The sequence below is a fragment of the Heptranchias perlo genome, chromosome 28 (assembly GCF_035084215.1).
Source record: "Heptranchias perlo isolate sHepPer1 chromosome 28, sHepPer1.hap1, whole genome shotgun sequence".
Lineage (NCBI taxonomy): Eukaryota > Metazoa > Chordata > Chondrichthyes > Hexanchiformes > Hexanchidae > Heptranchias > Heptranchias perlo.
Window position 1 is genome coordinate 33144260 of NC_090352.1, and position 26329 is coordinate 33170588.

General features: G+C 40.4%; 3 protein-coding genes across 7 annotated transcripts in view; 1 reads left to right on the top strand and 2 right to left on the bottom strand.

Annotated features, from left to right (window-relative positions):
• nf1a (neurofibromin 1a) overlaps positions 1-26329 on the top strand; it is a 276274-nt gene that overhangs the window by 181984 nt on the left and 67961 nt on the right. The gene's annotated exons all lie outside the window — the stretch shown is intronic.
• Positions 2690-9225, bottom strand: LOC137345027 (uncharacterized). The gene is made up of 2 exons (XM_068008401.1): positions 9049-9225; positions 2690-6013 (listed from the first exon to the last, which is right to left on the bottom strand). The coding sequence occupies exon 2, from the start codon at positions 5947-5949 to the stop codon at positions 4819-4821; it is 1131 nt and encodes a 376-aa protein (XP_067864502.1). The 5' UTR covers positions 5950-6013; positions 9049-9225; the 3' UTR covers positions 2690-4818.
• Positions 15158-24929, bottom strand: LOC137345028 (uncharacterized). Its single transcript, XM_068008403.1, has 3 exons — positions 24827-24929; positions 18802-19254; positions 15158-18654 (listed from the first exon to the last, which is right to left on the bottom strand). Exons 2-3 carry the CDS (start codon positions 19235-19237, stop codon positions 18452-18454), a joined length of 639 nt encoding a protein of 212 aa, XP_067864504.1. The 5' UTR covers positions 19238-19254; positions 24827-24929; the 3' UTR covers positions 15158-18451.

Sequence of the window (26329 nt, forward strand, 5' to 3'; positions counted from 1 at the left end):
TTTGAAAAGGCCTTTGATAAGGTACCACATAGTCAACTCACGACTAAGGTCAGAGCATGTAGAGGTGGGACAGGTAGCAGAATGGATAGCAAGCTGACTAAAACAGAAAACAGTAGGGGTTAAGGGTAGCTACTCAGAGTGGCAAAAGGTGGGAAGTGGTTTTCCACAGGGATCAGTGCTGGGACCACTTGTTCACAATTTACGTTGACTATTTGGATTCAGGAATCGGAAATCCAATTTCAAAATTTGCCGACGGCGTCGAGTTGAAGGGTGTCGTTAATACAAAAGAAGAATGTGACAAAATATAACAAGACATTAATGAACTTGTAGAATGGCCATATAATTGGCAAATGAATTTCAATATAGATAGGTGTGAGGTGATGTATTTTGGTAGAAAGAATAAGGAGGCCACATATTGCTTGGATAATAGTCCAAATGGGGTAGAGGAGCAAAGGGATCTGGGAATACAGAATCACAAATCACTAAGAGTAGCGACACCTGCTAATAAGGCCATTTTTTTAAAAAAAAGCAAACCAAGCACTGTGGTTCATTTCTAGAGAGAGAATTGAAAAGCAGAGACGTTATGTTGAACTTGTATAGAACCTTGGTCGACCAAACTTGGAGCACTGTGAACAGTTCTGGTCTCCATATTACAAAAAGGATATAGAGGCATTGGAGAAGGCGCATCACAAGGATGATATCAGAACTGAGAGGATATATTTATCAGGAAAGGCTGAACAGGCTGCGGCTCTTTTCTCTCGAAAAGAAAAGGCTGAGGGGGTGACCTGATAGAGGTCTTTCAAGATAATGGAAGGGTTTGATAGGGTAGACATAGAGAAAATGATTCCACTTGTGGGTGAGTCTAAAACTAGAGGTCATAAATATAAGATAGTCATGAATACATCCAATAAGGAATTCAGGAGAAACTTTTTTTAAACCCAAAGAGTAGTAAGGATGTGAAATGTGTCACCACAAGGAGTAGCTGAGGCAAATAGCATGGATGCATTTAAGGGAAAGCTGGATTTGCACATGAGAGAAAAAGGAATAGAAGGGTGTGCTGATAGGGTTAGATGAAGTCTGGTGGGAGGAGGCTCTTGTGGAGCTAGCAGAGACCAATTGGGCTGAATGGCCAGTTTCTGTGCTGCAAACTCTATGAGCTTATGGTGTCCGAGGAAAGGCTTACAACGTTCTTGCACCAGGAATGGTCTACTACCTGGTCAATGTTGAATCTTCCTTCGCAGTGAATTTTGTGTCTCCCTCTGCAATGTGTTGTATGCAGTGCCTTGATTATGTCTTTAATGATTCTTCTGCAGTCATCTTTGATATGGTCCATCAGGATTTGTCTTCTGTTTCTTCTGTAGCTGTTATATATTGCTTATACTTCAAGGACTTGAGTTACTTAGTTTTAACTTGTCTCAAACTGCTAAACTTCTCTCTGAGTTGAACCAAGTTCTCTTGACTTCCTCCAGTTTCTTTTGCATTAGTCTTTCTAGGCACCTTGCCCCAATCTCTCACTTTTAAAAAAAAATGTACTTCATGCACTTAGGTCCTGAAGTCACGATAGGTGTTATATAAATGCAAGACTTTCTTTTCAAAGTTATACCCAACATCAAAGAAATCCAAAGCATTGTGGAATATCTTGTATCCCTGTTTCAAAAATGGGCTTTGCTTTTAACCTTTATTTAAATCATTTTTTGTCCATTTTGATATGTTATTAGTGCGTTTTGTTTTACTGAGCATATGGACCATGGGTAAAATATTCAACTAATAGTTGACTAGTTCCATCCTGACCAGTTCACCATGTTTGTGTATTAATGTGTGCCACCAAAGAGCAGTCCAAAAGTTTATTGCAGGCAAGTGTACTGATGAAACATGCAGGAAAAGTCAGGGATGAGAAAGTCATTTGACCTATCCAAGATCACCCCTCTAGTACAGAAACTCTCCCATCATGCCATCCAGTTGTATCTTGAAAAACGCCAATGCTTTTGCCTCTACTACTGTGTGTGTGTGTGTGTGTGTGTGTGTGTGTGTGTGTGTGTTTATTTTTCACGAATTTCTGTGTGTGTCCTCTGACCCTGCAGCTTGTCTTACTTTAAAGTAATACTGAGTTCACCCATATCATTTGCAGGCCCCTCTTAACCACTCATTGTAAGACTGTAAAGTTCAAGTTTCACAAATAATTTATCACATCTCATCTCTATATTTGGGATCAGTCTTGTTGCTATTCCCTGTATTCTTTCTAAAACATTTATATCCTACTTTCTGTTAACTTTTTAATTGCTTTACCACCCGACCCCAATATTGAAATTAACATGTCAATCATTACTCCCAATTCCATTTTGAAGTTTCTGTTAATTTAGTTCCATTAATTGCATACTTGTGACCCACTTTTTTCCACTTGCATGTAATGCTATTCATTGTTAAATTTGATTTGGTATGTCTCTACCTAGTTGGATAGCCAAACTGAATCTATATTTCAAATGTTCTCTGTTTCTACTGCTCTGTCTATTTTATTATTACTCTCCCTATTTGTGAAATAGGCTGGAAAAATTATAATTGTAAAAATCTTCAACACATTTGTGGAGTCCAGCATTCCATTTGTTTTCTAAACTGAGATCTACAGATGATGTTCTGTGTACTGGCACAGTACCCATGTAAGAAAATATCTGCACTTAATGAAAACGCCAGCTGACCGTTCTGTTGCTTTTATTATGTCTCTCCCTTAGATGGTAACATATAAGCTATGACTTACTGATTAAAACGTGCAGATCTAGATTAGCATTGTTAAAATGATTTACAAAATTTAGCACTGCAAAGAAATGAGTATTGGATTGTAGCCATGTTCTGAAATCCCTTCTCTCTTCACTGTTTCCTTTGTGGCTCAGCAGTGCACTGGAATTCTTCGCTCTGATTTTAAAAAATGGAATATGGACCAAAATTGGGAACATGGCTGGAAGGAATATGAAGTTTCCCAGCTGAGAGTAGAGGAAATTCATTGCTGTTGTTCACTTAGTGTCTCACTGGTTATGTCAGTATTTTTCCTTGAATAAATCTCCAATTGAATTAAACAATTAATGTACTGCTATCTACTCCTGTTCTTTGAAAGTTGTGTTCTTGCTCAAAAAAAGTTGTATTCCGTTGAACAACGCAGTGCCAGTATCGCAATGTTCCTGGTCAGTTATAGCTTGGAGTTCAGAGCAGGGCAAACTCTATGCAGTATCAATAAGTTGGCTTTAGTTTAACCAGTGTGACGTTTCCCACAATAACAGTGTTGACTGAGTGAAACTGCAGAATTATGCTGTGCACTTGCACCCTCAAGAAGCTCAGTTGAAACTGCTGAGGCTCATTTCATATTAGACTCATGGTCAGCAATGGTCCCATCTGTTTGTAATGGATTTAACCCTGAAGTCAAAGATGAAAGGCCATAGTTTTAAGTAGCTGAACCAATGTCATCTAGACGTTAATGCTATACCACCCCCCACACCCCCTCCCAAAAAAACTGCAAGAAAAACCTTTCCATTAATACAAACAAAATATTGAATTGTGTACATTATTACCAGCCATACATTTTCTGGTATGTATCTATGCAGAAGGTTGAGATAGATTATTTGTGACTATTGGCCCACGAAGGACTCTGATTTTTCCCTTTTGTACCAACGTTCCAGTATGGTGCGTGAAAAGCATACCCAAAGCCCAACCAGTTCCCTAACTTGTGGGTCCAGATGGACAAAGCTGGCTGCAGGGAAGGAGGGGAAACTTAATGCATCTGCTAAGAGTGGCATCAACTGACAAGTGAAGGCATGCTATCTATCCGCCCCTCAATCTAGTGAATGGCCTGTTGGGTACAAATGCGAACAGATCAGATTTTGCAGTCATAACTCCCTTCCTACCCCCCCACCTTTCAAAAAATTAATGCACACTTAACTTAAGAAAGGTAAGACTAAAATGTGATATGAGGAATGAGTAGGGTAGAAGGAAAGCTGGAGGAAAAAATTGGGAAGCCCAACACGGATGCAACTCAAAGCAATGTGCAGTGCCATGGGATATGATTGCGAAGCATTGTTTCCCTGTTTTTTGTTCAGATTACAAAGTTGTCTGCTGCAAAATTTTGTACAAAAGCTCACTAAAATATTAGTTCAATAACATTTCTGCTAAGGAAACACAACCCATGGAAAATCAGATTTTTTTTTGTTTTCTGTACTTTTTAATTTTTTGAATCTCAACTGAGGAAAGGTGCATGTGTTTAACTCTGCTTTTATGGGGATGTTTAGCTATGTTTTTTCCATTTGTAATTTTAAAAAAATAATTTGCTTTGCCACCTAAGTACAGGAAATGCAGCATTTGCTGTTTTATTGTGGTTGACCACTTCAACTGTGAGAACTGTATACAGGGTGGCTGCTGAGAAGTGAATTGGATGGATAATAAAAGTGAAAAGCATTTTGAGGTGATACAGTTACCCTGTGTCTCTGTGCAGAAGTGGAAGTGAAACAAATTGGGAGAATAGGCTTGTATTGCCACCCTTTTAATAAAAAAAAGCAGAAGTGCCTTGATGGAATTGCAGTCCATAGGGGATTTTGTGTGTAGGTACAAATCATGTCATCGCTTCCAACTTTGCATATTGGAAAGATGCAGTGCATTGCACATTTGGCATGATGGGCAGTTTTAACATGTCTGATTTTAAATATGGAGTGGCAATGCTGATGCACAGACAGTTGCAACAGGAAGGCAACTTATGCCCATAGCCTTGGAAGAAAGTCACCCTGTAGCTGATGCGCATTTTCTTTGTAGTCCTGGGAGCTAAAACAAACACCGAGCACTTTAGACTTCCAGCTCAGAGAGCGGTGGTGGCAAATCGAAATCATTCACAAGATCCAGAAAATCCAATGGAGGAGGGGGAAAGTTTGTATTATTTGGACCTACGTCAGGAACCCCCTGAGGTGGGCCTCGAGCCTCTGTAACTGTTGCAGGCAGTGGATGTTGTGGGTCATTGTTATTCAGTGGAGCTTGTGCCTCAAGAGGAGGTGGTGGAAAATCTTGACTTTGTGTTCCATTTACAGTTTGTGTTTGACTTAAAGCTTGTGTTTCTTTTCCTGTTTCATTTTCCATTTTGACTTCAGCAGGCACTATGATCGTTCCTTCAATCTCAGGTGAAGAACTGTTGATGATTCCTTCAGACTCTTGCACCTCCATGTTATATTGATCCAGTAAGGATTCACGTTTAGATTTTTTAGACAGAAAGGTGGTGAGTGAGGGGCGTTTCGCTGGAGCAGCATCGATATCGTTGTCCTCAACTACATGTACAGAATCTTCACCACTGGGGACTGGGCAAGTTCCTGCCCATGTGAGGTCCTGTACAGGTTTCTTTTGTGAGCATCTTTTCCACACTGGAATGGCAACTATGATGAGCAACATTAACAACAATATCCCACCGATGATGCAAGCAACGATCGTGCTTGCAGCCAAGTCACGATCTTGGTACTGGGTCGTTGGCTTACTGGTCGTTGGCTTACTGGTCGTTGGCTTACTGGTCGTTGGCTTACTGGTCGTTGGCTTACTGGTCGTTGGCTTACTGGTCGTTGGCTTACTGGTCGTTAACTCAGTAGTGGTCTGTTTTATAGTTGCCACGTACGAAGTAGGTTTGGAGGTCGAACTTGGAATCGATTGTGCCTCAGATGAAAATTTCGATGTGAACTGTGAAGTAACAGAAGGTGTATTTGCCAAGATAGAAGTGTCACTGGGAAGATCACTTGAAGGCCCACTTATGGTGGTTGGCATACTTGTGATTATCCAGGAAGTTGCAGTGGCCAGGTTACTGGAGTCCTGAAGTGAAGATGATGCACTTGGATCTGTTACAATATCTGATCCTGTGGATGACTTGTAGTTCACTGTGGTTGTACCCCCAAGGCCCTTTGCCAGTAGTACCAGTATAGTCAAATGGATTGCTTCCATCTTTCCTAGCTTTGAAGAGACAGGCTTTAAAAACCAAGACCAGGTTGCTGACGACTATAAATTCCTGCAAGAATTAAGAATGAAATTTTTTTTTAGAATTTTGCTGTATTTCAAAAAATACTTTTATTGCTTTTGTTGGTGTGTGTAAAAGCAAAATGTGGGATGCACACACTTCAAATATCAAGTTAATTTTTAAAATTCATACCATAAAAAAGCAAGTTTAAAAGTTCCTGTTTTTGACTTGCTTGTGATAGTAAGTGTTGTTGAGCTGTTAGCTTCTCACTATTCCTACCCTTGTTGCCCAGTATTATGCTTTCAAGGGGAAGACGAGGAGCAGGTTTTGCTCTGAATGATTTTATCTGCTTCAGTGATATCACGAATGGGAGTGGCAGATTGTGAGCTGCGTTCCTCATTCATGATGCCAGTGGAGCTGAATGTTCTGATGTCCCAGCAGGAGCGGTGTTACCATAAGTCTCTGCTTTCAGCCTGCCTCTGACCAACTGTTCCTGAATATGGGACGGTGGCTGAGACACTGCTACCTGCGAACATGTTTTCTTGACATTTAGGGTTAACGAGCAAGTCAGTCAACTGTACTTCCCCTTTGAGAGGTTATTCATCTTCTGTCACCAGAGGATAAATACTTCCTGGTAGGTCACTGATAACAGCAAGATAAATGGGTGCTTAATCTTTTTTTGCTCCTATTAGTTAAAGGAGGAATGTTGGCCAGGAGCGCTATCTACTCTTGGAACATGGCCATGGGACCTTTAAATGACCACTTCAACAGGCATTTAATACTTCATAATGCAGACTTTTACCAGTAGTGTAGAAAGGGCTTATTAAGGGGGAGCTTTGCTTCTGTTTTCTTTGAGTGGAGCATGCTAAGATTGAAAGTTGGCTCCACTGTTCTGTACCTGCAACTGAATGGAATGACAGCCCATTTTATTGAAATATATGTCTGATTTAAAGTGAAGATCTGAGCAGTAATCTTGCGTTGTTCAGCCATAAGTACCACAATGCAGCTCATTGAATACCGTGTAAAATACTCTTTTTTTTGGTACAAACGTACTTTTATATCTTACAGCATTTTTGCACCTGTTCCGGGAGAATGACCTCAGTGTGTCATGCTCTCATTTTCACTCACTGCATTGAAGAGCCAGTCCCAATAGTGTTGCTGGAGTGTGGGACCAACTCCTCACTTTACTTCAATTAAACCACTGGCTGTAATCCAATGGTGTATTCCTAGACCTACATTTTCATGGGTCTGTGATGCTATCAGTTTGCTGTAGTTTGACCTGTATGTACCATGGATTGTAACCAACCAAGGATGGACTGTACACCTGCAATCTGCCGTAGTTCTGTAATGTCAGCGCACATTAAAATTAATCCAGGTCCATACCTGCAATAGTGCATCATTCACTATCTGAGTGCGACTGGACCAGTGAATGTGTTTGAGTGGTAATGCAGATCTGTGTTCCTGTACTCATCCTCAAGCAGGTTTGTGCAAACAGCTTCCAACCATCATTGTACATAATCTAAACATAAATAAATTCACGTTTGATGGACTGCTGATACTGTTTTTTTTGCAGTAAACTGGTGCTGCTGGCTAGTGATTCTGTAGCCTTAATTTTGACTCTCATGGTAAGGATCATCATGAGCCTGATCTGAAAGTTACTGCATCATTTTCAAAAGCAATTGTGATCTTGGGACTGACTTTCTATCTGAACTTGAAGATGCATTTTTAAAAATGCTATTTAAACGATATGCATAGTAGTTCTATTATTTAGCTTCAGGACCAGGTGAACTGGATATCAGAAAATAGTTTACTTTAACTGGGTCCATTGACACAAAATAAAATGGAACTCAATTTAAGCAGACTCAGAATTAATTGTCTCTGCTCTGAAGCAATGTCTCCTGTCATCCACCCTCCCTTCCTTTTGCAACGTGATGCTTAGCAGCAGCTCAAATGAGATTTGACACCTGTTTTACTTCCTGAACATATTTCCAATTTATGTTGAACAATGATTTTTAATTCTTGGTTTGTTTTGGTTGATTTTTCTCCCTTTTCCATTTGAGCAGCTTCTAAGCTTCTGCCAGTGCTGCAGTATGATTGGCTGGAAGAGATGACACAAATGTAGCCTAGGAAAAGTTGCCTTTTTTTTATTACCTTCTCTTCTGTTGGCGGGGGAAATGTCTATCATCATCACTGCCCTTTCCCAAGAGCTAAAATCGGGAAATCTCAGTGTAAGGGGGATCTCCCCATTACTTTTATAGTGCAATGAAAAGAATTGTTTTCCTTCAAGTAGAAATCCCCACGAAACATTCCTGTGTCAATCAGTACCACCTAAAAGCAGATTGACTGGCCAGCCATCTCCTCGCTCTTGTGAGCGGCATCTAACTTAGAATGACTGCCGCATTTGCCGACACAACCATCACTGTTCAAGAAAAAGCAAGAGAAGTGCTGTTGAGAGGTTTCAATGTGAGTGGCACTTCATAAATGTATGTTAAAACGTCATTATTAATCAGTAGACTTGCAGTAAATTGCCAGTTGTCTATAACTACTCAGTACAAGTGTCACTGTGCATCAGGAACTAACATTGTCCGTGCCATGAATTCGAAATTAAATTACCCCACAGAAGCACCCATATATCATCTATTAAAATAGATGCTGTCGTGTGACTTCAAGTAAGCCACCTAATCTCTGGATTCAGATGCCAAGTTGTGAATTGGTGCTGTTTTGGTTTATGATGCCATCTGAACCCCCAGATTCGAATACTGACTTGCAATCAGATATCCATTGTTAGCTATATATTTTGGCGTGCATGCTCATACACACGCTAACTGACACGTACTCATACACGTACACATACCATGAGATAATGGAGTATTTCACTCCATTTACCAATACTTGTTTTAATTGCGGAGCAACCATACATGACACTTGAGAGATTGTCATTTTGAAATCACAAACTAAATCAAGTTAATCGTTGGGTTTCTTGACTGATCACATTGAACTATTTTCTGCGTGATTTTATTAAGAAATTAATTTATCAATGCATTTAGGTCCAAAAAAATTGCACTTGTGCTTTTGAAAACACTTACCACTGATGGAGCTTGGACTTGTGCAGTTGAGGTCGAAGGCTGCTTCTGTTTCTGCAATTGTTGTGCATTACACACTAAGAGGAAAAAGTTCCTCTTAAAGTTAATAACTTGGCATTTATTGTCATACTTGGTAATGAAGCAAATATTCTAAACCCATCTGTGTATGCGCGGCGTTGTGCTGTCACTGGTTAATTTTGAGGTTTTCGAAAAAGGGAAGTCAGAACAGTTGTCCGGATATGAAGAAATGAGTTAGAAACCAAGTGTTCTGAGCACTGGCATTTTTACAAAAAATTGAAGTTTGGAACTAAATCTGCTGAAAATTAAACTGTGAATGTCAAGTTTGCAATGTGATGTAATTTGCTGTTTACTTCTGATACAGTTAGAGAGCTCCTATTTATTATAAACTTGTTTTGTGGCATTTTATTTTGAACCTGCCATCCTGGTAAGTCAAGGTTAAACTGTGTGTAATTACACAATTTGTTCTGGTGCAATTTCGTTCCCAGTACGATTCCTCTGAAATCCTGTGCCTGACTCTCCTGTCTCTTCCCCACCCCAGGGTTTCATTGTGTTTTTGTTGTATAATGCAAGTACAGTCATTGGGAGTTTTAACCTTCGAAAATAAGTTGTTGGAGAAGCAGCGTGGGCTACTCTCATTTTAGAAAGACTAATTTCAGCCCCTTGCACAATCTCTCACTTGAACTCAGCTAGCTGGGTCAGGAAGTTGGCTCTTGGCTAAGCCTCTTGCAGCAATTACATTCGGTGATGAGGTGGTGACTGAGAGGAAATGACCAGCTGAACCCCACTGAGGAGTGTGCATACCTTTGTTTTCGCCTTCCCCTGTATTGCCCCAAATTGATACTGCCGTTCAAAGCCAGGTTGCTTTATGCAGCTCATTAAAGACATTTCTACTTCTGCTTAAAAAGTTGTTACAATTTGGGGAGGAACAACCTCTCTGTTCTATTCTCCCCTCTGCAATATTTCTATTGAGCACTGGTCTCTACAGTGTGAAATATGGGAGTGCAATTGACACCTGAATGCCCTCTGAAGTTACTTGCATTTGTGAGTCGATCCTAGGGATCAAGAAGTTTATACTTGGGATTGCAGTTGTTGATAGAACTACTGCAGCGTGCTGCACTCCTCCAATATAAAAGCAATTCTACATTACTCCACCAAATAGGGTTTAACTTGCGTTGAGGATGAAGTTTGTCCACCTGGGTAAGTGTATGAATTCATATTTTCTTAAAATTTAAGACACAACATCCTCAGTAGATGGCCTAATGTTTATCAGACATTCAGCTTTTTTGTTTTACCCACGCCCAGTAAAACATTTCAGCACTCTCCACACACCCCCCCCCCCCCCCTGCAAATGGATCTCCCCCATGCCACCCATTATCCACAGCCAGGGGGACGGTGATGCTCAAATTGCTTGGGGTGAGAGCAGGGATGATGCTTCCCTCCATCACCTCCCCGTTCACTGTAGAAATAGACCAGCTTGTACTGGACAAATTCCCTGTAGGGATATGCCTAAGGATTGGCTTGGTGCTGTGAGGGATCACTGGTGTGACACCCGTGTTTGGCTACTCGAACATGCTATGCTATGGGTAATATTTTGTGCCCTGTTATGGGCGTTCACGGTCACAGATACTTTGTTACAACAGTTAATTATTTGGTCCCAAGAATGCTATTGCATTGAGGGTACCGCATATGTTTTTAGCTGCTTAAGAGAAGATGGAAATAAATAGAAGATGGCCCAAACACTTACAACTCGTACACGCACCAAATGTGTTTCATTCATTTTCTCGACCAAAGGTAGCTTCCATACGTGAGCATGACCTCCACGTGGAACTTAACATCAGGAAAGGTGTACACTTTTAGCAGAGGGGAGAAAAACATTTAATTTTTAAAAAAATGTCACCTCCTTTTCTTGAAATAAATTTTGATGCTAGCCATCTTGTCCTGATAGCTGAGTACAGGAGTGTCTCCTGTGATGAAGTTCCTAAGCAAAATCCGTCATCTCTTTCAACTGAAGCTCAAAGGACACAAGTGTTGAAACAGAGCAATGAATTTTCAGCCCCCCCCCCCCCCCCCAACCCAGCAGAAATGGGGTGATGACACAAAAAAAGTGGTAGGCAATGACCTCCTGTCCCATTGCCGTGGCATTATTCCCCCAGGCCTATGGCTGGGTGGCCCACTGAATCAGTCAGTCGATCCAATTAAAATGCTAATCGGGGTGCTACAATTACATAGGACCCCGCGTGCCATCTTTGGACTGAACTGGGCTGAACATCCGTGTCCGTAGCTCCTTCTGTAAAGCATGCTGGGATGTTTTGTGTGAAACGCACTATGTAAATAGAAGTTGTATTTATTCCCATATCTCTGTAAATGCCACTCAGGTTTTGTGTGCCAAAATTGGGCCTATGACTTGCATTATTGATTTTTCTGCTTCTATTTTTCTTCCTTCTCTCAGCATTTCATCTTCGCTTGATGACTCCTGTAAATTCTTTGTGTGGGCAGTTACAGGTATGGAGCAATGCCTGCCACTCTGATGCAAGTTGTTAGTACACCAGTGTTTGCCAACAGATCATCTGGTGCCATTTGTATGCTGTTTTTAATGTAATCATTTCCATAAGTAATGATTTCAATAAATCAGGAAAATACATGACTGGAATCATTGCTTTGTACACTTACTTTTCAATATGGCATTTGTTTACTTTATGCTTTGTGTGATAAATTCAGTTTGTCAAGTATAGATTAAGGATGAACTAGCATTTAAACTGAATGCAGCCTTTGTCATTTATCTTTGGGCGGGTGTGCAGTTCTCACCTTGTGCAAATAAATAAGTTTTTGTGAATACAGATGTAACCCTGGTTACTATTTAACACACAGTTGCCATCTATACAAAAATTGCCATTACTACATTATGAATTACTGCATCAACTGTTCAAAACGTTTAAGAAAAGGAGCCTTTGAATGAAATCTGATACATGATTTCAGATTTCGTGTACCAAAGCTTGATCGCAGTAAAATATCATGCACGCTTGCTCACCCACGTGTGTGCGTGCTCAGTGGCTTAATGTACCTGGTATTGTTCTGAGCCGTGCAGATCAGCGAGGTCCCAGATTCGGAGTCTGGGAGAGAGAACTGCAGCTGATCTCAGTAGTGGCGACAAAGCAATTGGCCTCCATGTTCTCGGGCTAGAAGGCACATTTTAAGCAGGGTTTCTACCCACTGAACTCTACTGAAAAGTGTTCATTTATTCATGATAACAGATCAGGTTTGGCTGATATGATTGCACTGTTTGATGTTTAACTCTTCAATATACTGTTCTTAAAGGATGCTTGGGTGAAGTTCCAGAAGGCTGCAAGTACCCAAGGAATTGTGTTCCAGTATAAGCTGCTGCCTTTTTAAAAAAAATGTTAATGATGAGAAAATTCCATTCAATCCACCAAAGCTCATTGTTCTAGTTCTAACTGTACCAGCCCAGGATTTTGAATGCTGCTGATACCTATATCTCTGCTACCTTGCCCAGCAAATTTTACCAGACATTTATCACCTGTTGCATGAAAAAGTTTCTCCTTGTATCTGTTCTAAATTTATTTTGCACTAGTTCACATTTGAGAGAGTCAACATGGATTTATAAAGGGTAGGTCATGTCTAACAAACTTAATTGATTTTTTTGAGGAAGTAACTGAAGTAGTAGACAAGGGAATGTCTATGGATGTAGTTTATATGGACCTTTAAAAGGCATTCGATAAGGTTCCATATAAACTGTTAACTAAAATTAAAGCTCACGGAATTGAAGGCAAATTATTGACCTGGTTAGGAAATTGGTTAGGTGGTAGAAGAGAGAGTAGGGATAATGGGTATGTACTCAAATTGGAAGGAAGTGATTAGTGGTGTCCCACAAGGATCTGTGCTTGGGCCTCAACTATTCACTATTTATTGTCATATTTATTGATTATTCAATTCACTGTTAAGTCATATTTATTGACTTAGATAACACAATACAGAGCCATTTATCCAAGTTTGTTGATGACACACAAATTGGTGGCATAGTAAGTGATGTAGACGGGAGCATAAAATTACGAAGAGACATCGATAGATTAAGTGCGCAAAACCGTAGCAGATGGATTTCAACGCAAGCAAGTGTGAGGTCATCTATTTTGAATCAAAAAAGGATAGATCAGTGTATTTTTTAAATGGTGAAAACTAGGAACAGTGGAGGCCCAAAGAGATTTAGGGGTCCATGTACACAGATCACGAAAATGTAGTGGTCCGGTACAAAAAATAATCAAAAAAGGTTAATGGAATGTTAGCCTTTATAACATATAGGTGTAACATAATATAAAGTGGAGGAAGTTTTGTGACAGCTATACAAAGCCCTGATTGGACCACATCTGGACCGCACTTTAGAAAGGATATATTGGCCTTGAAAGGAGTGCAACACAGATTTATCAGGGCTCCAAGGGTTATATTATGAAGCAAGATTACATAAACTAGGCTTGTCTTCCCTGGACTATAGAAGGTTAGGGGGTGATTTGATTCAGGTATTTAGGATTTTGAAAGTAATTGTTAGGGTAGATAGAGAGAAACCTTTTCTGGTGGTGGGGGAGTCTAGGACAAAGGGACATAGCCTTAAAATCAGAGCCAGGCCATTCAGGAGAGAAGTTCAGAAACACTTGACACAAAGTGGAGTAAAAGTATGCAACACTCTCACACAAAAATGAGTAGATGCTAGCTCAATTAATAAATTTAATTCTGAGATTGATAGATTTTTGCTCGCCAAGGGTATTAAGGAATATGGAGTTAGGATACAGATCAGCTGTGATCTCATTGAATGACAGAACAGGCTCAATGGGCTGAATGGCCTACTCCTGTTCCTACAACCTGCAATCCTATTCTGTCTTATTTTAAAATAATATGCAGGGTTCGTCTTAACCCAGCTATTTAATATTTCATATGCATGTAAAAGCCTCTCCTTAACTGTCCTTTCTCTGTGTATGGATTGAGCTTTTATAAGCTTTCCACATAGTGAATATGGTGGGGGGGAAACATGTTGATAGCTGCATGAACTGCTTCAGTGCTGAGGTGAACTTCAGCCAGGAAGGCAACATCTTCCGGCAAGTCACCAAGTGCTCTTCCACACCTCCTAGTGGCTGGTTCAAGAGCAGCATTAATGCATGTCTCCGAGCAGAGTGTCTGCGCTCTCATCCCTCCCCCAAAAAAAACTCGGTCAGGGATCAAGAACGTAAGAAGTGGGGGGGTTGCAAGAAAAGGGAATGATTAAAATATTAAAATGAAGTACCACTTGTGTTTTAAACTCTTCTGGAAAAGGGAAAAATGGAAGTGTTACCATTTGGTAGGTCAATCAGCATGGGTGGAGAGCACAGACAAGTTCATGTTTCAGGAGTGGACCTTTCATCAGAACTGGAAGATAGAGCATTTAAAAAGGAGTCTTTACTGCTTTCACTGTTTTTGTTTGTGTTCCAGCATCTGTAGTTTTATTTGCCATTCATTAGAGTAATTTATTAGACAGGAAACTCCTGGTGAGTGCAACCCACTATCTGGTGGTAATCTGAATAATCCTATACTCCACACTCCATTTGAGATGATACGTTTGAATACAGATAGACTTTTTAGCCCATATTGGTCTGGAAAGCTTCTTCCAAGCACCTGCCAACCAATCATATAGCAAAGTACTGGAGGTACTTGCATTTATATAGTGTCTTTAACGTAGTTAAATGTCCCAAGGTGCTTCACAGGAGCGTTATCAAACAAAATTTGACACCGAGCCCCATGAGATATTAGACGGGACCAAAAGCTTGGTCGGAGAGGTAGGTTTTAATCGTCCAGAAGGAGAGAGAGAGGTGGAAAGGAATCCCAGAGCTCAAGGCTTAGGCAGCTAAAGGCGCGGGCGCCAATGGTGAAGCCATGAAAATGGCTCCCTTCCTTTCTCTAGGAAAGCACTTGTTTCTTCTCCCTTCCCCTCCCCACCTCCGTTAACTGTATAAAGCTGGACCAACACTAACAATGCCATGACATTTTATATTTCTAATAATTCCTTCAGTTTGCATCATATATGTGAAAAGATCGGGCAGTACAATCACAATGTTAGGGTGAACTCTAGCATTTATTTACACAAGCCAGTCATGTCATTAACAATTTTAAGAATGCAAAATCAACAGATTGAAATGTGGCCAGGAACACAAGTGAAAGTATACAAATCATTCCAGAACTTGTGCAGTTGTCTCGCTTCAAAGATATTTAATTGGCACAAAACTGAACAGCTTTTTTACTAACCCTAACCTGCTTTACTGATTAACAAAATGTATCAACCAGTCCAACTGTTGGGTTACTTAATCCATTTAATTGGTAAATAGGTGTAGCCTTTAGATTTGGCTCGTTAATCTGATCCGAAAACCCTACTTTCTTGATTTTGCTTGATTAAAAAGACAAACAAATTTGATTCTCCAATCGAAGTATTTGTTGCACTAAATTGACTTTTCTAGACTTCCTGGCCGCGCCTATTATTTCATTTTGAGCACCAACCTATATTGTATGCGATGTGCATGCCTCTGAGATGTTTCATTTTTGTTCGCCACAAACTTCAATCCAAATTATTGAAAGACTCTCAAAAAGGACTTTTTTAATTGGCCACCTTTTCAATCTGACACTCCGTAGCTGTTGGTGACACTTTGCATTGCGATTAGCTCCACCTTTGGGCTACTCCCAAGTGTTACTCCTGTTTTCACCAAGTATTTTATGATCCCTTGACTATTTTTGTCAAGCACATCAGACAGTTCTGTGGAGCTTGAAATAAAGACAGGAAATGCTGTCAATACACAGCAGGTTCACCAGCATTTGTAGAGATGGGTTAATGAGGACCACTTAGATTAATATAGCATCTTCAATGTCGAAGAACATCCCGCAGTGCTTCAGAGAGGCACAAGGACAACATTTTGGGTTTTGAACTAGAGCCTACGACCAAAACCTGATTAAGCACCTTTGTTAAAGGTTATTAATTTGTGCTACAGTTACACAGGCATTAATTAGTTGCCTTACAGTACCCCATTCCCCCCCCCCCCCTTTCAGACGCTGGCAGACCTACTGTGCATTTCTAGCATGTTGTGTTTTTATTTATTTTCCAGCAATTGCAATTTTTTCATCTTTTTTCTTTGCATTGCATTGTTTCAAACCATTTAAAAGTTTAACTTTTCTCATTGAGTTTGCAACTTTATTTCTCTTATTTTTGTCATAGTTTTTCCTTGTATATTAAATGTTACTGTTGCTTACTGCACGTACATTGCAAGCAAGATAAGTTAGCAGTTTCACTAAAGTATAAATTTGAAAATAAACGGTTACATTTGAACTTCCACAACGATCCTGAGAGATGAATTACCTGAGCTGTCAACCCCTCAGTTGTAACTTGAAGTGCTGTGAACAGGTGTATATTCAAGGTATTCTCTATTGAGGTTGACAGGAATAAGTAACTTAGTTTTTGTTTGAAATTGGTATCTTGGCAGCCTACAATTGGGAATAATGGTTTAGAATGCACATTATTTGAGGCTATGCTAAGTCTCACTTGTCTTGAACTAAAGGAAATTCTTCCTTGCACAAAGAGTGGAAGTGAAAAATCTGGAATCTTTTAAGGAACAATTGGATGCCAGAATGATGGGACTTCAGGATCCTTTTGGGTGGATTAACTGAGATGGCCAAATGGATTTCCTCATCTGTTACTGTCTTGTGAAAGTGTTCAGTCTCACTAGCTTTCTAAGTGACAATCCAATTTGTCTTGGTATGAAACTTTGAGATTTCTGTAGTGGACAAAATGAAGGCAAGAAACTCATCAGTTTTACTATTTTTTTTTTAAAAAGGGCTCCCAAAACATGTGCACAGCAAATATATCACTGAAATTGGTTTTAGAAATTTGGCATCTCATGAGTTGGAGGAAAATCAGGACAGTTTTTTTTAAAGCCTGCAAATGGTGGAAACCTGATACAAAAACAGAAAATGATGGACATATACAGGTCAGCACCTGAGGAGAGAAAAAGTTCACATTTCAGGTATTGCCAGCTTTCTTCAACCAGTTTGTTGGTCATTCAACCCATCAACTCCCCTCTCTCTGATTGGAGTACTGGTTTATTTCCCCTTTTTTCTTTTCCCCAGCCTTACTAAAATGATTGAATTTTCAGTCTGATGCAGGATATACATCCACAAGGGTAATTTTTCTCTTTACAGATGCTGACTGGCCTGTTCTGTATTTCCAGCATTTTCTGGTTTTGTTGGAGAAATTCAGTGGTATTTGAAACCTTTGCTGAGTGGTGATGCTCTTTAAACCCCATCGTGGAGTCCGATATCATATAGTATTCAGTGTTAGTAGGAATGTTTGACCCAGCACAGCTGTAGTTGGATATATAACTTCTTCCACAATTCTCTTGCCCTTTGGGACACCATTTAACGTGATGGTCCCTTTAGTATTTGAAACTTCCACCACAGCGAACAAGTTGCCTGAACCAATCATGTCCTTTCCCTCTAAAATCTTGAAAACATCAATTGGGTCACCCATGATGCGTGTTGGCATTGAGATCCTGTTACTTAGGGCATCATTTGTCAAGGCCTCTGAACAACTTGCGGAAGTGATAGTTAGTATCTTATTCCCCCCCTCAATTTTAATTCAACACTTCTGGTGTGACAATTAAGGCTGCAGTCGAGTACAGAAAAGTTTGTAAAACTTCTTTTTGGGAATCTACTACGTGGAAACATTGTTGTATTTGTTTATATCCTGCTGCCTTTGGTAATGAGTTAGGTTGAAGGATTTGATGAGACAAACGTTGGGTTGGTTAGTTCTCAACAACCATTTACTACATGAATTGTACAGCTGATAGTTTAGTGAGTACTTAGCAAGTCAGTGTTGTATATTTGAGTCGGATGGGCTCCAACACTGACTAATTGCATTCATCTCTGAACAATAATTTACGTTGCAGATTCCTGGATTGTGTGTTTGGGCTTAGTGGAGAAAAAAGCTGTTAGAATTGACAGTGCTGGTGCTATGGTTGTGGATTTCTAGGTGTTCAAGATGAGGATTGAGACAAGTGGGTTATTTATTAAATGAACACATGGATGATTCCAAACAAATCTGTTGAAAATTGTTAACTGGGTCACCAAGGTATTTACATTTTACCTTGTCTGCTCTTCCCTTTCTCCAAAGAATTTGTGTGGTTTAAAAATACAGGTATAAAAAGCACTTGTGTTTTACTGAGAATTTCTTTTGTTTGAGTATTCTGATTTGTGGCAAATTAGATATATTGACTTTCACAACAGCACAAAAAAACCTGATCAGTCGACTGAGATCAGTCCGATTTACTGCCTTTTCTGTGTCAGCTGGACTTAATGGTTTCCTTTCTCATTCTTTTGATGGCTTGGCCTCTTCCTTTGCCTTCAGAGGTATGACTTCTGCCAGCATTACGTTGGTTTCCGCTGACTCGCCTGGCAGTTGGCTGGAACCAGTAGGCCAGAGACTGGATGTCTTAACAAAGTCAGAATTGCCTCTCATTCGCCGCTTTTTCAGGCTGACCTTGAGATCTGACACCTGATAGGCCAAGGCAGCTGTTGATACCAACAAGATAGTGCACAGAATTATTAATATGCCTATTATGATTAAATAAATCAAAAGTTCTCTGCATTTTGTGCTTTGACTTGAAAGAGAATGCTCAGTAACAATTTCTTTGGTAGTTGTCAAAAAAGGAGTTGTACCATAAGCAGTGTATTCATTTCTCGCGGTTTTCGAAAGAGGATTTGCACCATTAGCAACATATTCTTTTTTAGTGGTCACCGGAAAAAGACCCGCACCCTCAGTAACGTATTCTTCCTTGGTCGTTACAAGATGATCTGGACCCTCAGTAACGTATTCTTCCTCGGTTGTTACAAGATGATCTGGACCCTCAGTAACGTATTCCTTGGTCGTTACAAGATGATCTGGACCCTCAGTAACGTATTCTTTCTCTGTCATTACAAGAAGATCTGGACCGTCAGTAACGTATTCTTCCTCGGTTGTTACAAGATCATCTGGACCCTCAGTAACGTATTCTTCCTCGGTGGTTGTTTGAAGAGTGTTGGCCTTGATCTGAGCAGACAAAAGGGCCAATATTCCAGCTGCCACCAAGAAAAGTTTTTTTATATATCGATTCATTGTTCTTGGGACTTCACCTGTCAATGGATCATTTAAAAAAAAGTTGTGATTTGTAATTTTGTACATACGTATGTTTCATACTGAAGTGAGAGAACAGCAAAGAAATCTGTTCAAACTTGAACCCGGTCAGACTCCAGTTTTTTCCTCCAATTACTCTCCATCTCTGCTGAATATGCAACTCACACTAGGATCAGTAAAATACAAACACATTTTATACCTATTAAGACTTTTTGCTTCAGTCCTGTTCCATTTGTTCTGACCCTGTGTCTCCATGTCACATTCTGCAGTTCTATGAAATGAACGGGCTTTATACTTTTTGACCGTCTGAAGGGACTCCATCCATTGGGTATGAAGAACCTCAACTTTCACATTGCTGAGAACTGGAAGGGACAATTTTTTTTTTCTTGCCCATCTGTTACTCCCGCTCCAAGATTTTGAATCCTTGCTGTGGTGCAGGTGCCCTGTCGAAGTGGCTGCTATTTGTATGTGAGCCTACCTGCTTTGAGCAGGGGTTCATTGGATAGCATTGTAAATCTGGACAGGATTCTGCCTGCCTTCCTGGGCTCCAAGGCCAAATTAGTCATCCTCACTAAGATCAGCTACTCTTGGCTCACCAGAATCCATGACCTTCCTGGTTGATCTGACCCAGTAACTTGCTGGATGAATGCACCGAGCCACTGAAGAGCCTTAAGGGACAACTCTGTAATCTTTTAATGGTTGGAATGGTCTCAGTTCTCATACCTAACCACAGGCTAATACGATGAGTGGTTGAACCATATTTTGCTCTTGACATAATACTGAACGCTGTTTCATTTTCCACGGACAGCGCTTTTTGGGGAAAATTTAAAATCCAAAATCTTCAGCTTGTCCCTAACGGCTTTAAGAAATTCCTTTCATTAAAAAAATAATTAACACTTTCAGTTTAGAAAGTTGTGACATCCCGTTAAGAGCAGTTTCAGTTTGGATGGCTTTAAAGTTTCTTCAGTCTGGAAGAATCATTTCATTTTTCCTTTTCCAATTTCCCTCCTCCTTTGCTTCAGGCAATGACTCTTGCTGGGATATGTTTTACACACACCATTGTCTGGGACATTGCCCAAGCACCCATTCTTGTGTGGCAATAGTGAGTGTCAGTGGGTTATTTGACCATGCATCACAACCGTGTCCAATGTTATCACCCAGCGCTCGCTTGCCAGCTGCGGTCAATAGATAGCATGGGATTTACAACATGCAAATGACACTTGGCCTGACCCTGTGCTCCACACAAGAAGTCATCCCTCGCTGATCCCATATTTGTTGATCTGCCTTTCCTTCAACCACCTATCGAACCTATTTTCACAAGTTAACATAATGGCTGCTTCAATCACTAGTATATTCCATAGCCTCACAACCTAGTGTTTTTTTTTTAAATAATTCTCCTGCTCTCAGTTCTAAATCTCTTACAGTTAATCTTGAATCCATGTTTCCTCATTCTAGACCTGTCTCCAGCCTTTGACATGGTTGACCACATCATCTTCCTTCAATGCCTCTCCTCCATCATCCAGCGAGGTGGGACTGTGTTTGCCTGGTTACATTCTTATCTATCCAATCATAGCCAGAGAATCACCTGCAATGGCTTCTCTTCCCGCTTCTGCATAGTTACCTCTGGAGTCGCCCAAGGATCTATCCTTGGCCCTCTTCTATCTCTCATCTACATGCTGTCCATTGGTGACATCGTCTGAAAACACAACATGGGGTTCCACATGTACGCTGACAACATCAGCTCTACTTCACCACCTCTCTTGACCCCTCCACTGTCTCTCATTTGTCACACTGTTTGATCGACATCCAGTACTGGATGAGCAAAAATTTCCTCCAACTAAATATTGGGAAGACCAAAGCCATTGTCTTCGGTCCCCAAAACAAACTCCGTTCCCTTGCCACCGACTCCATCCCTCTCTCTGCCCACTGTCTGAAGCTGAACCAGACCGTTCGCAACCTTGGCGTCCTATTTGACCCGGAGATAAGCTTCCGACCACATATCTGCTCTGTCACCAAGACCACCTCTGTAACATCGTGCGCCGCTGAAACCCTTATCCATGTCTTTGTTACCTCTAGACTCGACTATCCAATGCTCTCCTGGCTGGCCTCCCATCAGCCACTCTCCATAAATTTGAGCTCATCCAAAACTCTGCCCATATCCTAACTCGTACCAAGTCCATTCACCCATCACCCCTGTGCTCGCTGACGTGCGTTGGCTCCTGGTCCAGGAATGCCTCAATTTTAAAATTCTCAACCTTGTTTACAAATCCCTCCATGACCTCACCCCTCTCTATGTCTGTAATCTACTCCAGTCCTACAACCCTCCGAGATCTCTGTGCTTCTCCAATTCTTGCCTCTTGCACATCCCCGATTTTAATCGCTCCACCATTGGCGGCTGTGCCTTCAGCTGCCTAGGCCCTAAGCTCTGGAATTTGCTCCTTAAAACTCTCCACCTCTCTCCTCCTTTTAAGACACTCCTTAAAACCTACCTCTTTGACCAATCTTTTCGTCACTTGTCCTGATACCTCTGTGTGGCTTGGTGTCAAATTTTGTTTGATTGCTCCTGTGAAGCGACTTGGGACGTTTTACTACATTAATGGCGTTAAATAAATGCAAGTTGATATTGTGCCCTGCCCTGCCATGATTTTAAACACCTCTATCAAATAACCCCGTAATCTTCTCTAACAAAATCAGCCCCATTTTTGAAGGCTTTTTTTGTATTTGTGTTTCCTCATACCAGAACAATCTGTGCTGCATCCTCTCTATTGCCTCAACATTCTTCATATGGTGTGGAGCCCAAAACTGCACACAGTACTTCAACTGTAGTTTTACTGAAGATTTATATAGATTCACTACAACATCTCGACTTTTATATTCTATACCTCATGTCATAAAACCCTGTGTTCCATTAGCTTTTTTTAATAGCTTATTCACTTGAGATGCTGCTTTGAATGTCTTGTAAACTTGAACCCTCATCCCTCTGCTCTTCCATGTAACCCATCAAAAGTAGAAGTGTTGGCTGATTTTTCTTGTTCCTCACCCATCTCCAGGTTTTGGGGCACTGTTAGTGTGGCCCTCACTGATAATGGATAGCACAGACTGGCGACTTTTTTCCTCCATGGTTGTGTGTTCCACCTAGTACTCCATTTATTCTTTAGGCCATTGAGGGAGGGTGGCGGGGATTGCAGGGTTGGCAGAGATGTATGCCATTTTACTTCCTTCGGAGTTCAGATTTGCATTCTGTTTGAAGGCTGGTAGTATTGTCATGAGGTAATGAACACAGAGGTGAGCTTCAGCTAATTGTGTATTGCTGAAAAATTTTAATTTAAATGAGGCTCCACATTCTTCTGAGTTAACGCATTGTTGTGCACTGTACTGAATGTACCCTGTGGTTGTAATGTATCATGACTGTTGAATTAGAGATGTAAACAGTGTGTCCCCCAGGGGGGTCAATACTTGGGTATCGAGTGCACAAAATGAAAATTTGCAGGTTATCTGTCGAGAGGACTGGGAAACAATTTCAAAAGGATATAGGTTAGTAAATCGGGCAGAAAGATGTAAGATGAAATTTGATGTGGAGAATGAGGTGATGCATTTTGGGATGGAATATACACTAAATGGTAACTTCAGAAAAGTGGAGGAGCAAAGAGATTTTAGCTTCAGGTGGACAAATCTTGAAAAGTGGGAGCTTCAAGTTGATGAAGCTTAATTCTGATTAAGGTGTCCACAGTCACCAAGGGTTTTTGATGATCAGCGGGAAAAACTATTTCCACTGGTTGGTGAGTCAGTACTAGAGGGTATAAATTTAAAACAAAAACTGAAAATGCTGGAAACACTGAGCATCTGTGGAGACTGACCTTCTTAGCGGTTTCCAGCATGTTCTGTTTTTGTTTTAGATTTCCAGCATCTGCATTTTTTGGGGTATAAATTTGACATTGCTAAAGAACGAAGGGAGAGGTTAGGAAAAACGTTTTTGCATGTAAGGCCCTATCAGTGGTTGGAGAAGAATCCATAATTGCTTTTAAACGGGATAAATAATTTTTAAGGATATGGGAAAAGGCATGGGATTATAGATAAGTGGATAGCTCCTTCAGCGGGCCAGCACATGCGATGTGTCAAATGGCCTTCGCCTGTGATTTTATTCCTGCCTTTATTGATTGTAAGGCTGGTCCATAAAGGATTTTGGCACATCCTCATCCCCGGTGGCTGGAGGAGCACAGCGCAAAGCTACCCATAAATTAGCTCTAATTGTAGCACCAGTGGAAATTACAAATTGGTACAGTAGGGGTCGGGACAGAGTAGGAGAAGCATTATTCTGTATTTGCCCATGAGATGTCTGATACAGATCACCCAAATGGAAGCAGTATTCCTTTCCCCTCCACTGACAAACTTCATATTGATGAAGTATTTAAAAAAAGTAATAACTAAAACTTGTAAATTAAAATTTGCTACCCTGTGTACATCATACTATAACAATGAATACTTTAACTTTTGTTAATGTCAAAAGCTGTGCATTGTACAAAATAGAAGATGCATTCAAAATTGAGCAAAAATGGAGATTTAAATCATAGTTGTGCTTTTGTAATTTTTAAATATGGATTCCTTGTTTAGGCCATACTTGAACCAAGTTGTTTGGACAAAATAAATGTGCAGTCTTGTAGATACTCTAATACTTTGCAAAGCGAGGGTTGCACTAGCTCATCATTTTCTTAGTTTCCCAAAATGTCACTGACATTGAAGAGCTTATATATCTATCCAGACAATGAGAATTTTGTTATTTTCAGCACATAATTTAATTTAGAGTCTCTCCGCTTTGAAAACGTTAAACCCGTGCCTGTGCTTCTCTACTTGAATTCACTATCTCAATCGCATTGCTGTGAAAAAATGTGAGGGGCGAGATCAGCTGTTCCTCTTCAGAACAGAGAAAGGTTGTAGGGAGAGTCACCTAGGGATGTTGGTGTGTAATAACTAGCATCATTGGAGCATTTGATGAAGGTGCGAGAGTAGACCATGGTCAGGAAAGTTTTGTGGGGCAGAGGAGCTCAACTCGGGATTTGAAAAATTCCTTGAAAAAGGAAAACAGAGCTTTACCGCTGCTCTAAAAACGACCGAGTTGTATTTCCCTATTTCTGTCCCAATCCTCCCCCTTCCTCGGCCACAGGCTCTGTAATCAGCTGGTAAGGAGGCACACTATAACCAGCATGAGCTGGCCTTTCAGTTTTACCTTTCTCCCTCGTATATTGTCTCCATTTCTCAAATTTTGCTCTGCCTGTTCTGTTGCTATATATTTTTAAACTGGATGTTTTCTGAACTATTAAACAAATCAAGTACAAAGAGTAAAAACTACGAGAAACTTTTTGACAATTTCTGGGGGATCAGAAAGGAAAGAGAGGTTTCCTCCAGCTCTGCAAAATTGAAGTAAACATGTCAAAACTCTCCAAAAGCTGAGATCAATAGTTACAGTTCTTCAAAAACCTGCTCTTGCATTTTCTGCTATGTCAAAGATCTGGTTGCAAGATTGAATGCAGCAAATGTTTGTTAACCGAGAGAAATCCAACAACTGCAACCTACCTCCAGCCAGCTCCTGATTCAGTCACTTTTCTTAAGTGTGGGTGAAGTATACTCCTAGGTCCAGTGATTTAGCCCAGTTGCTTTTCAAGGTAATGACTTTATTGATGTTGGAGCAGATTGTGATTGAGAAATACTTGCCCAATCCCTTCTATGAATAAGTTGCACCACTATATTCGGTATCGATGACGTTGATGGACCACAAAGGATTAACATATTTCCTATGCAGCAAAAGTGCAATTTCTAAATAGAGCTGCTTGATGTTTTTAAAAATGACCTCAAACTAATGGTTTAAAAAGTGGTTCTCCACATGAGCTGCTGATGGAAGATTTTTTTTTGTGTTGTAGGAGTGGCTGAGAAAATAAAAATAGAAAATGCTGCAAATACACTAAATGTAAAAAAGTGATGGGTCAATGTTTTGAATGTCAGGCCTTGGCCAGAATAGAAATTTGTAGGAATGAACAGCACAAAAGGCGGGGATAGGAGACCACAGGTAAAGGTCAAATCCGGTCTGCTGACCTTTGTCACACAGAGCCAGTTACTGGATTCAGTCAAGAAGTTGAAGGAACATGGATATCAATCAATTATAAAAGAAAATTAATTCTTCTGGAAAAATTGAAATGGTCTTGGTGAACTGTGACACTTGAAATATGTAGGTATTCCCCAATGTTACTGTGTGGTTTAGTGTGGTACCAGGCTGGAAATTTTCTGGAACAACCTCTAAAACGTTCGCTCTGCTGGTTGTGATGCTAATTTAATGAAAGTGAAATTTAAAAGAAGTTTTTTTTTAGAAGTCCATTTACTGCCATTTAGATTGCAGAACGGCATTCACCTGTGCTGCTTCACAAATCAAAGACCATTAAGAGCATAAATTTAAGATAATGAATCATAGAATCATAGAAGTTTACAACATGGAAACAGGCCCTCCGGCCCAACATGTCCATGTCGCCCAGTTTATACCACTAAGCTGGTCCCAATTGTCTGCACTTGGCCCATATCCCTCTATACCCATCTTACCCATGTAACTGTCCAAATGCTTTTTAAAAGACAAAATTGTACCCGCCTCTACTACTGCCTCTGGCAGCTCGTTCCAGACACTCACCACCCTTTGAGTGAAAAAATTGCCCCTCTGGACCCTTTTGTATCTCTCCCCTCTCACCTTAAATCTATGCCCCCTCGTTATAGACTCCCCTACCTTTGGGAAAAGATTTTGACTATCTACCTTATCTGTGCCCCTCATTATTTTATAGACTTCTATAAGATCCCCCCGAAACCTCCTACTCTCCAAGGAAAAAAGTCTCAGTCTATCCAACCTCTCCCTATAAGTCAAACCATCAAGTCCCGGTAGCATCCTAGTAAATCTTTTCTGCACTCTCTTTCTAATTTAATAATATCCTTTCTATAATAGGGTGACCAGAACTGTACACAGTATTCCCTAAGAATTAAAGGGGGAAGTTTGAAAAATGGCTGTCCACCAAGGATGGTTAGAAATGTGCAATGCTAGAA

Bases quoted from the DNA above. Each gene is read 5' to 3' on its own strand.
- LOC137345027 (XM_068008401.1), bottom strand. From the start codon at position 5,949: ATGGAAGCAATCCATTTGACTATACTGGTACTACTGGCAAAGGGCCTT.
- LOC137345028 (XM_068008403.1), bottom strand. From the start codon at position 19,237: ATGAATCGATATATAAAAAAACTTTTCTTGGTGGCAGCTGGAATATTG. The intron at 18,655-18,801 runs GTACAACTCCTT...TGGTATCAACAG, and splicing joins AAATGAATACACTGCTTATG to CTGCCTTGGCCTATCAGGTG.